General features: G+C 42.2%; 1 protein-coding gene across 3 annotated transcripts in view; it reads right to left on the reverse strand.

The window, feature by feature from the left end:
- Window positions 1–13,286, reverse strand: part of NIN (ninein) — a gene marked incomplete at its 3' end in the record, with an annotated part of 222,156 nt that overhangs the window by 84,864 nt on the left and 124,006 nt on the right. For all 3 annotated transcript variants that reach the window (XM_082242636.1, XM_082242637.1, XM_082242638.1), the window contains exons 8-12: window positions 12,875–13,042; window positions 9,313–9,449; window positions 3,978–4,118; window positions 2,421–2,595; window positions 1,508–1,618 (exon numbers count right to left, since the gene is read on the reverse strand). In XM_082242636.1, coding sequence (XP_082098762.1) covers window positions 1,508–1,618; window positions 2,421–2,595; window positions 3,978–4,118; window positions 9,313–9,449; window positions 12,875–13,042 — 732 coding nt within the window. The remainder of the gene's footprint in view (window positions 1–1,507; window positions 1,619–2,420; window positions 2,596–3,977; window positions 4,119–9,312; window positions 9,450–12,874; window positions 13,043–13,286) is intronic.

Here is a 13,286-nt window from a genome sequence, read left to right on the forward strand (position 1 = left end):
CTGTACTGCTGATTTCATACAGCATCTTTTTTTTTTTTTTTCAGCTACAGAGGCATTGCTTTTTATTGGGGAATTGTTGCTTATTAAGATTCAAAGAGAACAAATGCAAAGTTCACACGCAGGGTATATGAGTATTAGGCACAGTGCAATCTGTTTTGCAAAAAGACAAAGATAAGGAGTCATAGGGTGTGAACTATGGACAAAGACCCTTTTACAGCATCTTCAACCACTTCCTGTCTATATGCACTCCAGCATAAGGTTTATGGCAGTGTCAGAATTCTACATTATTTGGTAGAGCAGCTGTTTGACTCTATGTGCTGCCAGCACAGGGTAATGTAATTCCCAAATGCAGAACTTTGCTGCATAAAAGCCCCCAAAAAAAATAAAATAAAATAAACACAAAAAAGTAGCATCATACTTATTACTTTAATACTGTATATCAGGCATGTCCAACCTGCGGCCCGGAACCACAGGCAATGCGGCCCACTGCCCCCTGACAATTTTTTTTTTTTGCTGGGGAGGAAGGAAGTCGAGTCGGGACTCGGGGGCACGGCCACAGAGGCAGCCTTGGAGGGGATCATCCATTAGTTGTGTTAAATTAGTGCTGGGGGGGGGGGGGGGTCGCTGCAGCATGGGAAGGCCACAGCTGCATTTTATTACTTGTATACCTTAACTATAGTATATATTTTATATGCGGCCCGAGAAAATTTCTCTACACTCAATGTGGCCCAGAGAAACCAAAAGGTTGGACACCCATGCTGTATATGCAGTCATACTCTGGGCTGGGACAAGGGGTGGCTGTCCTGGGCACTGTGGTATCATGTAAGGTGGGGGGGGGGTAGATCTGTGTTGGAAGGGGGAATTTGGGGGGGTGGCAGGGGGTAAGTATTGTTCTAGGAGAGGAAATTCGGGGGGTGCCAATAGTGGTGCGTTAAAGAGATTTGTGTTGGTAGAGGGGATGAGAGAAGATTTGTGCTAGGAGGGGGGATTTGGGGGTGAATTTGTGCTGGGAAGGGGGATGAAGATGTGTACTAGGAGGGGAAATTTTAGGGGTAGAGATGTTGTGCTGAGAGGAAGAATTCCAGCAGGGGGGCGGATTTGTACTGGAAGGAAGAGGAATTTATGCTTAGAGAGTAAGCATGAAGATTAGTGCTGTGTGTTTTTGTGGTGGAATTTTTGCTGACACAATACATGACGCTCATACATCTAGGGAAGTGGTGCAGTTTGGCATGTTCGCCCTGGGCTTTAGATGGCCTTGTCCCGGCACTGGTCATACTGTATTACAGTAATAAATCAGTAGGGTTCAAATGGGCAATTAGCATAAAACGACAAGGTAAGTACAGAACAAACTAAATCAAACTTTTTATCAGAATCTGGGAAAACCTTCGAACAGACCTTCAGCATGGCTAGGTAGATCTGCCTCAACAGAATGCCTTGTAATTTAGTGCTCTAAAAGGCCGCAATGCCATTTCCATAAACTTATTTCACATTGAATCGTGTTCCTGACCTTTTCTCTCAGTATGTTGTCCAGACTTCTCTGCAGCTTGGCTGTCAGGGCTTCACACTCCACCAGTTTCTCTGTGGTCTCAAGTAACTCATTCTCCATGCGGGTGTTTTCCTAGACAGAGAAATTCCAGCCTGTGACAAACATCACTATAGTGCCAATACAGCTTTCAGGATCCCCACCAAACCATTACTTCTGCTCTACCTAAAGCACAAGAGCTATAGTACCAATTATGAATAGGTCAAAGGGTCTTCCATTCAACCTGGGTCTCTTAGACAACAGTTGGAGGTGCTGTCTTTATCGATCAACACAATCCTAGCTTTAACTTATCACATTCTGGCCCCCCCCCCCCCCCCCAAAAAAAAAAGAAAGACAACATATGTCTAACTTCAGAAATTCTTCTACACCTACCTTCAGGGCTTTTGTTTCTCATAGAAAAGGTGCAGGAACTCCCCTTTCAAGTCACCCCTTGTCTCCGCCCCTACCCACCTCTGAGCACCATCCTTTGATTCTTCCCTCTATCCACCTCCCAGTTCCACCAAGTATCATTTTGTAGTAATTTTATGGAATTTGTTATTGATAAGCCATAAAATATATCCACTGCATCCAGCAACAATACACCCCCCTTCAACAATAGTTTCCCCCAGCAACAAAGGACCCCCCAAGCAACAATGGATCCATCAGAGCATTAATAGACCTCTCCGGCAACAATAGATCTCCTAGTAGCCAGCATCAATAGACCCTCCAGCAGCCAACAGTAGACCTCTCCCTCAATAGTAGATCCCTCCCAGCAACAAATTAATTACAGCAACAATAGATCCTCTGGCACAACACTCCTTGCCATTCCATGCATTCAGTGCTAGAGGTGCCGGAACTGCATTCCCCCGTGTTCCCGCTAAAAAAAAGCCCTGCCTACCTTTATAGACAAGGTCAGCCGGTCTCTAAGGTAATTCTCTTCCACTTTGACTTTCTCCAATTCCTGTTCTAGATCTTGGTGCTGCCGATTTGCTTGCTGAAACATCTGCTCTCTCTCCTTTCTCAGTTCACCTTTTAGAGCAGCTGTTCTCTCTTTGTACTCCTCATCCAGTTTTCTGTGGACAAAATATAAGAAGATGGGGCACAATGGTTTGTAGGTCTATATCCAAGTCACGCACAGTGCATTGCCTTCAGAGAACACAGCTGACTCTGACTGCTTTCTAAAAAAAAGAAAAGCTTTGACTTCAGATGGGTTAACAGGTGAGAATTCCAGTAGTCTTAAAATAGTTTTGTTCAAATTCACAGTTATTCAATTTTTAGCCAGGACTGACTCAATGGGGGATTCAGACTTTTGGGCTAAGCAGCAGCTGCTACCTTGCACCGGTTTAATGCAAGGCTCTGGTCACCCCAGTTGCCAAACCAGATCCCAAAACCATTTTTAGCTCGCTAACATGCAATCCTACTACAGACGTTCAAATCTCAGGAGCATTGGAAACAGACGCTAAGCTAACTTTGGAGGTTCTACATGAACATTAAGCAAAGCACTAGAGTGTCACTACAAAAACCTAAAACATGAAGCCAAGGTACAATGCATGATATGCAGCTCAGTCCCCAAATAAGAGACCTCTCAGCCACATATATTGTCCAAGGGACTTTGAAAGAGTTGCACCGAAAAACAGTAAAATACAATTAAATAAAAAAATAAATAAATAAAAATCGAATTTGTATTCACATACATAATTAAAATCATGTTAAAATACTATGAAGTATATCAAGACATAATAATTGGTAGTATGATAACATATATGCATTTAAAAATAGCGGTTTGATATTTAATGCAAGTTTTTCTTCTGGCTGGTGGTGATGGCTGCCAATACCACTGATGTCTGGGGTCTGGATTTAGGAGTTCATGGCAGCATCTATCTTTTACATGCTTGCCATTTTGGCCGATGATCCCCACTGTGTGGCCCTGTTTTTGTGATCTCCTGCCCATTCTACAGGTCCTGGACAGAGCGCCTCCCATGTTGCTTCTCCACTGCACACCATTGTTTTTTGCCAGTTTTGATTTTCACCTATGTTGTAGGATATCCCATAAAATATTGCTATCTCCTGAAGAAGTGACCGTTATTTCCCGAAACGTGTCGAAGGTCAGGGTATCAACCAGCTATTTCCAGATGCATATATGTCATCACACAGCTACCTATTAGGTCTTCACATACTTCATGGTATTTAAACAGGATTTTACTTTTGTATGGGAATATAAAATTTGATAGGTAATAATTGTTAAGCATTGCCCTGTTTTGTTTCCCTTCTTTGTTAAGAAGGTCTTGTTTTCTGTTGGTTTGTTGTATTTGTATGTTTGTTTGAAATCTCAATAAAAATATCTTTAAAAAGAATATAAAAATTAGATTTTTTTTTTTTTTTAAGAATTTGTGATGAACTCTTTCAAAGTCCCTTGGGCAATTTCTGTGGTTGAAATGACACTACAAAAACCTACTTAAGGTTGTATTCATTCCGTCGCTCAATAGCCGCATGATGGTCATCCACCTCCAAAGCCATTAGATTCTTCTGTTTCTCATTCTTCTCCAAATCCAGGCGGAGCTTTTCCTTTTCTCTGGCAGTCTGATCAACCCTCTCCCTGGAAAATATGGAACAAAATGAAGTGTGAATACCATCAAGTTATTTTTACTTTTTCTCCCTGCAGGGAAAGAACTGCCAATAACACTTTTTAAAGACAGTAATAGGTATTCTTAATGGCCGGATGTAGAAATCACATCACATAACTGGCCATGGCAATCTACAAAATAATCAGCTAATCCAGAGATAAAAGGCAAATCAAAGTATAGGCCAAGCTTGACTTTCCCCCACCACCTCCCAGTGGACAGTGGGGCTGCCAATTACACAGAAGTACATCCTCACCCGTGAAAAAAAAAAAAACTACACCATCATGTGCCTGCAAGTATTGCCAGTTCTATTCATGGTCATGCCCCTAACCTAACCTTCAAGCATATGAATCTGATAATACAAAGCCCCCCTTTGAGAGCCTGGGCAGGATCTGTTACCTTCTGCCCAGACTGAACCTTGTTACTGGCTGGTGAGGCTGCCAATGACAGTGACCAACAATGAGGCTTCAATGGGGCTAGACTCCTCATTTTAGGCCGGGTTCACATATGTGAGGCCACGGGTTCGTGTCTGGGGTCCGGTGCGATTCAGGTCCAAATTTTTCCCTGAATTTGCACTTTCAGCAGCCAGTGCAGACATTCCCAAAGCGACTGTAAACTTTCAAAAATTCTATGAAAGCCTGAAATAATCTAAAGATGATTGAAGTCCCCAAGAGCCGGTTCACATTGAGGCGATCCGACTTCGGGGGGCAACCTGTGAAGTCGCGTGCACCGCGACTTGCAGGGACTTCACATAATGGAAGTCTATGCAAGTCGCTCCGAGGTCGCCCCAAAGTAGTACAGGACCCTTTTTCTAAGTCGGAGCGACTTGTGTCGCTCCTATAAGAATGGGTCCTGTACTACTCAATGGACCGCGACCTACCGCGACTTGTCAGCCTGACAAGTCGCGCTAGTGTGAATGGGCTCTAAGAATATAAGGCAGAACTCCAGAGTAAAAAAACAAATAAATAAACTTTTGCTACAATAATCACCTTCAGTCCTCCCACAGTATATTTCCTCTACTAGATGCCCTCAGTGCCGATTCACATTTGTGCGATGCGGGAACGCAGCGAATATACAGCGTTTTCCCGCATGGCATCCGCACCCCTGGCAGTTCACACTGCCATATGCGATACGCTGGGGGTGTCAATTAAAAGTTAACGACACCCCCAGATCAAATCACATAGCAGTGCGATCTGAAAGTTCGCACAGAATCGGATGGCACTGGTGTGAACCACCATGCGATCCGATTCTGCTGCGGAACAAAAAAAAGGGTCCTGTGCGTATTAGGTGCGATTGCGGTGCGAATTCAGCCATACAAACTGTATGGCTGAATTTGCACCGCAGAAATCGCATGTGATTTTAGGAGCAGTGCGCTCCGAATTACATTCGATCTCTGTGATCGCAGAAATGTGAACCGGCACTTACTCCGATATAGCCAGTGACATTCAACCCAATTCCTCTGATCCCAGGTTGGCATGTACGGGCCCCACTTGTGTACTGCAAGGGGTGGATATCAAGTAAAATTTGGGTACTTACACTGCTTGCATTTCAAAAATAGTTCATGATGTATTAGGATCCATTCACATCCATGTGTTTTTGGGCGATTTTCTGCTCTAAGTGCCGGTTCACACTTATGCGATGCGAGAAGGCTGCGAATTCGCAGCCTGTTCCCGCATCACAAACGCACCCCTGGCAGTTCACACTGCCATATGCGATACGCTGGGGGTGTCAATGAAATGTTAACGACACCCCCAGTTTGATCGCATATCGCAGTGCGATCTTTACAGTTCGCACAGGATTGGATCGCACAAGTGTGAACCACTGTGCGATCCGATCCTGATGCGGCTGCAAAAAAGGGTCCTGTGCGTTTTTGCTGCGGGTACAAAGTGTATGGCTGAACTCGCACCGCACAGCCGATCGCATGTAATGAAGGAGCAGTGCGCTCCGACATTACATGCGATCGCCGCAGCCGCACATATGTGAACCGGCACTAAGGCACATCTGAGCGTTCTGTCGCCTTAAGCAGAACGCCCGTCGCTCAAAAAAGTACATAAGCTTCTTTTCTGGCAGATTACAGGCTTATTTTTTGTCATTGGTCACTTGTCAACCTAATAACGCCTGCACAAAAAAGCTGCAAAAACACCTGTAAAAACGCATGTAAAACACCCAATAAAAAAAAAAAAAACACCTGAAAAATAGCAGCGCCTAGATGTGAACTCAGCCTGCCCTTAATGACAGAGAACATTAAATTTGTGTCTTTTATAATCGGTCTAGAAATCAGCTTTAACCCCTTAATGCTGCCTCTCGGCGCTCTTTTCAGTAGATTTTAAAGCCTGGGATGCAGCGTGGCTTTATAAAAAAGTGCAGCAGTTGAGCGTAAAAGTCCACCCTTCTTGCCCCTGTATATATGCGCTACATGGTTGGCAAGAGGTTAAATACATAATTGGTAAGACTATGGACCTCGCGCTTAAGGAGTGTGTAAATATCCTAAAAGTGTGTACATTTAGCTGCCTGCTGCAAGAAAAAGTGCTAGTGCTTTTGTGAATGTGGGACAGTGATTGCAGCGCTGCTAATAAATATAAATATATATATACTGAAATAAATAGTGTTCTTGTAACTGAAATAATTCAATTAATCAATAAATAATAAAGTGCTGATGTGATCTAAGCTCTGTGCAAATAAGCAATCAAAATCTGTGCAAATAAGCAATGATAACTTTGCAGATATTACAATGTAAAACTCATAGATAAACAGTCCATAAATCAGTCCTTTAGTGAAAACACAGGAGCTTGATGCTTATTCTTTGTTGCTTCGGGGTCTCCCCCTTTGGGTATCTACTTACCACTAGGTGGTTGGGTTGAAGCAAAAATAAGCTGATGTTCCTATGGCTCCTGCAGGGCTGGTTATGCTGTTGGTTGGAAGCGATCCTTTTCCTGAGTGTGGTAATCCCGATTGTCCTCATGGGAATAAAATGCTCAACATAGTGAGGACCGTTTAAAAATGCATTTTATTCCATTAAAAATTACAAAGGGATACTCACAAACATAAAATAATAATGCGCCTCTATCCTATCTCATATGTTCGGTACGGTGGTGAGCTGCTCCTCAGTGTTCGCTACCCCGACCGGGAGTCACGTGGCTGCCTCTCGGCCAATGGCTAGACGCGTTTCGCTGTGGACACAGCGTCATCTGTAGCTGGCTATTGGAGGTGCCACAAGTGTTATGAAGCCGCGCTGGGAACTTCTTCCGGTATTTTGAATACTACGGTGCGCTTGCTACCTCTATTATAATCATAGTGATCGTTTACTTTGTGCCTTCTATTAATAATGAGATTTCTCTTATGGATGTTAAATTTATTTTCGTGCTGGAATTAATGGTCATTAAAATTAGAGTTAATCTTCTGGATGTGTAATGTTGCCCCCTAGTGGAGTTTATGAAAATATCTATGTTAATGAAAACACTTGTTACTGCTCACATCGAATCGTTTATAATAAATTTAGATGAGACCTTAAGATTAACACTCTCTAGATCTTCAGTGTCCAATTGCCATTGAATCTAATGGATTATAAATTTTATAAATTATATCAGGCCAATAATATTAAATAGTGATATTGATAATGCTATGAATGAATGCTAAGTTTTTTTAGACCCTTGCTGGTCTAACTAGGGAACTATTACCATTTTATAGCCGTATGCTGAGACTATACATATGCCAATTGTTATCGAATCTTATCGTTATATTTTTGATAGTTTTGTGATTAAACTTTGAGATAATGCTTACAACAGGGATATTTTATACATAAAATCAATAAAAGTGTGAAGTTAAAAATGTGCAGTTAAAAATAGATAAAACATATAGAATTAAGTTTAAAATTAAAAATCATCGATGAAGCAATTCATATCAATTTCTACGATCAAACCCTTTGGTACCATACTTCCTATTTTGTGTATCCACCAAGTCTCATTCTGTGAGATGGCTCTTGTCATGTTCGTGCCCCTCCAATGTTTTTCAATGGTGTCTATCCCACAGAATTTCAACTTGCTTGGATCTTTGTTGTGGCAAATGCAGAAGTGGTTAGATAAACTGTGCTTTTTGAACCCATTTTTAATATTTGTAACATGCTCTCTCAGCCTAATTCGGAGTTCTCTTGTCGTGCGTCCCACGTACTGGAGACCACACTCACATTCTAAAAGGTATGTAACATGTGTGGTTCTACACGTAATGAACTTGTCTATTTTAAATTGTTGTCCCGTGGCTGTGGATTGAAATTTTGTTTCCTTTCTTGATTTATTATTTATTTTGCATGTGCGGCATATGACACAATTGCCGCACCTATAATACCCTTTTAGATTAAGGAATGTATTCGGTTTATTCACAGCTACAGATGACGCTGTGTCCACAGCGAAACGCGTCTAGCCATTGGCCGAGAGGCAGCCACGTGACTTCCGGTCGGGGTAGCGAACGCTGAGGAGCAGCTCACCACCGTACCGAACATATGAGATAGGATAGAGGCGCATTATTATTTTATGTTTGTGAGTATCCCTTTGTAATTTTTAATGGAATAAAATGCATTTTTAAACGGTCCTCACTATGTTGAGCATTTTATTCCCATGAGGACAATCGGGATTACCACACTCAGGAAAAGGATCGCTTCCAACCAACAGCATAACCAGCCCTGCAGGAGCCATAGGAACATCAGCTTATTTTTGCTTCAACCCAACCACCTAGTGGTAAGTAGATACCCAAAGGGGGAGACCCCGAAGCAACAAAGAATAAGCATCAAGCTCCTGTGTTTTCACTAAAGGACTGATTTATGGACTGTTTATCTATGAGTTTTACATTGTAATATCTGCACAGTTATCATTGCTTATTTGCACAGATTTTGATTGCTTATTTGCACAGAGCTTAGATCACATCAGCACTTTTTTATTGATTAATTGAATTATTTCAGTTACAAGAACACTATTTATTTCAGTATATATATATATTTATATTTATTAGCAGCGCTGCAATCACTGTCCCACATAAATACATAATTGCAACACAAAGCTCTAGACAAAAACAGAGAACTTCCTCATGGGAACAGTTCAGATTCTTTGTTTCTTCTGAAGAAACTTCCTATCCTCCAGCTTATATAAACCGCCCACAAAGCGAAAGCAGCAAACTTACAGTAAGTGCCTGATCTCTGAGCGGAAGCTGACAAGAGCTGCTTGGTAGATCTCATTTTTGGTGATAAGAAGTTCATTTTCCAGCGTCATCGTCAGCTCTGCAAGATTGATTTTACCTTCTAAACTGAAATCCAGAGCCTGAAAATTAAAGAGAGGACAGAACACATACAGTGATTGGCCCACAAGACTTTTTTATTTAAATTTAGTATTTTTACACTTTGGGCTCTCCTTTGGAGAATACATAACATAAAAAAGAGCCCTTATGTCAAATGCAGGTTATGTGATCAGGAAAATGAGGATTAAATAAAATGTTCATAAAAGACACTACAATGAACAATGGTGGCTGATGCTAAAAAGTTTGGGGGTCGCAAATAAACCCCGGTCCGCACTCACCACGGTCACGGCTCCCCTCCATGGCTTTTGTGTGAACCCAGGCTTTTTTCCAGGTTTCAAATCTTCAGCCTTCTGATTGGCCGGGGCAGAAAACCAGAAATGACGCGATAGCGAATATTGATTCGCTAAAATCTAAAGTGGCAGGGCTCACAGTGCCCTGAGGACAACCTAAGACAAGCCAATCAGAGCCTCAGGCTCTAATCACATGCTTGTCAAAAATTGTTAGACCCAAGACACCTACAGTGCCTTGCGAAAGTATTCGGCCCCCTTGAACTTTCCGACCTTTTGCCACATTTCAGGCTTCAAACAAAGATATAAAACTAATTTTTTTGTGAAGAATCAACAAGTGGGCCCCATTAATGAAGTGGAACGAAATTTATTGGATATTTCAAACTTTTTTAACAAATAAAAAAACTGAAAAATTGGGCGTGCAAAATTATTCAGCCCCCTTAAGTTAAAACTTTGTAGCGCCACCTTTTGCCGTGATTACAGCTGTAAGTCGCTTGGGGTATGTCTCTATCAGTTTTGCACATCCAGAGACTGAAATTTTTGCCCATTCCTCCTTGCAAAACAGCTCGAGCTCAGTGAGGTTGGATGGAGAGCGTTTGTGAACAGCAGTTTTCAGTCCTTTCCACAGATTCTCGATTGGATTCAGGTCTGGACTTTGACTTGGCCATTTTAACACCTGGATATGTTTATTTATGAACCATTCCATTGTAGATTTGGCTTTATGTTTTGGATCATTGTCTTGTTGGAAGACAAATCTCCTTCCCAGTCTCAGGTCTTTTGCAGACTCCATCAGGTTTTCTTCCAGAATGGTCCTGTATTTGGCTCCATCCATCTTACCATCAATTTTAACCATCTTCCCTGTCCCTGCTGAAGAAAAGCAGGCCCAAACCATGATGCTGCCACCACCATGTTTGACAGTGGGGATGGTATGTTCAGGGTGATGAGCTGTGTTGCTTTTACGACAAACAACGTTTTGCATTGTTGCCAAAAAGTTAGGTTTTGGTTTCATCTGACCAGAGCACCTTCTTCCACATGTTTGGTGTGTCTCCCAGGTGGCTTGTGGCAAACTTTAATCTATGCTTTTTATGGATATCTTTAAGAAATGGTTTTCTTCTTGCCACTCTTCCATAAAGGCCAGATTTGTGCAGTATACGACTGATTGTTGTCCTATGGACAGAGTCTCCCACCTCAGCTGTAGATCTCTGCAGTTCATCCAGAGTGATCATGGGCTCTTGGCTGCATCTCTGATCAGTCTTCTCCTTGTATGAGCTGAAAGTTTAGAGGGACGGCCAGGTCTTCGTAGATTTGCAGTGGTCTTATACTCCTTCCATTTCAATAGTATCGCTTGCACAGTGCTCCTTGGGATGTTTAAAGCTTGGGAAATCTTTTTGTATCCAAATCCGGCTTTAAACTTCTCCACAACAGTATCTTGGACCTGCCTGGTGTGTTTGTTGTTCTTCATTATGCTCTCTGCGCTTTAAACGGACATCTGAGTCTATCACAGTGCAGATGCATTTATACAGAGACTTGATTACACACAGGTGGATTCTATTTATCATCATTAGTCATTTAGGTAAACATTGGATCATTCAGAGATCCTCACTGAACTTCTGGAGAGAGTTTGCTGCACTGAAAGTAAAGGGGTTGAATAATTTTGCACGCACAATTTTTCAGTTTTTTATTTGTTAACAAAGTTTGAAATATCTAATAAATTTCTTTCCACTTCATGATTGTGTCCCACTTGTTGATTCTTCACAAAAAAATACAGTTTTATATCTTAATGTTTATAGCCTGAAATGTGGCAAAAGGTAGCAAAAGTTCAAGGGGGCCGAATACTTTCGCAAGGCACTGTATTAGTCCAGCGCCCCTTACAGTGCATGGAGTACACACACAGTCATTTTATCGTTTATTTGAAAATAAACCAATCATTCTACGATATTAGCTCTTATTTGGAAAAACTTTGGAAGGGGCGGTGTCCCTGCACCCCTTATGGAACGGCTACCACTGACAACGTATGCAGCCACTTATTGCAACCAATAGACAAATCAATAATTTGACCACTTCACGCCACCTCCTGGCAGCCCTTTCAGTGGTTTTAAAGCGCAAAAATAAGTAAATATTCTCCCTGCAAACGAATGTCCGTTATAAAAGACTTGTCTGAAAACAAAGCCCTCTAGTGGCACACGGTCGCCATTGACAGGGCTTCCATCTTCCCCCGGTCTTCCTTCCGGGTTCATGGTCAGCCGTCTTTCGTTTGGGGGAGCTGTGATGAAGTCACTCCCGAGGCACGGCTTTCTATGGATGGTACGCCATCCACTGAGATCACAGGGCGCATGCCCTGGTGACGTCACCAGTGCTGGTAAAGTAAATATCTGCTAAACAGTGTGCATTTAGCAGATATTCCATGTACCTACAGGTAAGCCTTATTAGAAGCTTACCTGTCGGAGTAAATGTAAGAAAAGCCTTTACTACCACTTTAATTCCCAGGAGGCAGCATGGCTTCATCATGTGACCACTGTGATTGGTTCTTACAGAAGTCACATAACCAGGAGCCTATCCCACTGGCCCTTGATCAGAAGCACCCCCAGATCAGTTGTTGGTGACTGATGTTGTGGACATCTATGCATGGCAGCTAGGCGTTAAAAGTCCACCCTATTTGCCACCACATATATGCAGTAGGTGGTTGTCAAGACGTTAAACCAGGGAAGGGAGAAATTCCTTTTAAACGTGTAACGTACTAATACTGCAGGCTGGAAGACGACAGAGTTTTGCTTGGGAAGACCAGATGTAGGTGGTTTCTATTTATTCCCAGTTCTTCTATGGCTAACTGTAGACGATTTACATGGAGTCTTCCCATTAGCCATAAACAGGACCAACCCCAGGAACATACCATTCCACCTCAGTTCATTACTTGCCTGCGTGCTCTGGGGCCATTGTGGGTGCAATGGTGGTCTCACTGCATTTTAATATATAATAAATGTGGTATGCTTGATTGCCATGACCTTTCTACAATTTTAGAAATGACTGAATTTGGGCTGCAATCAGTAGCTGAATTTCACACGTTGCGCTCGCATTGAATAAGCCTATAAATTATACTAAAGAGGAAGGATTTACCCCCTTGGCATAAAAAAATAACAAACGCAACTGTTTAAAGCACAAACCTTGAGGATGGCCTGACTGTTGTCAAGTCCTTCTTCATGCCACATGTCCATAATGTCCTCCACGCAGCCATAACCTGTACCATCATCAAACTTGGAGAACAGTCGAAGGCCAATTGTCCCAGACATGGCAGATGGGGTCAGTGTCCGTCTTCCACTTTCATCGTATGGCTAGAATAAAATAAATAACATGCATCCAAATTATAAACCTGGAAGCTTTAAAAGGTAAATCGCTCCATCAAAAATGTGTAGTAGTGCTGGGGTTTTCTGAAGCTTGCTAGCAGTTGGTTCAATGTGAAATCCAGTAGCCCCATCTAGATCGGTACAGAGCGTCCTCAAACTGGAGCTAAAGGTTGCTTTAATCTTTAACATAACCGCCTGAAGGATGTTGAAAGCTTTGCTAATGCTTATAGTA

This window comes from Pelophylax lessonae (assembly GCF_965119305.1).
Source record: "Pelophylax lessonae genome assembly, chromosome: 13".
Classification (NCBI taxonomy): domain Eukaryota; kingdom Metazoa; phylum Chordata; class Amphibia; order Anura; family Ranidae; genus Pelophylax; species Pelophylax lessonae.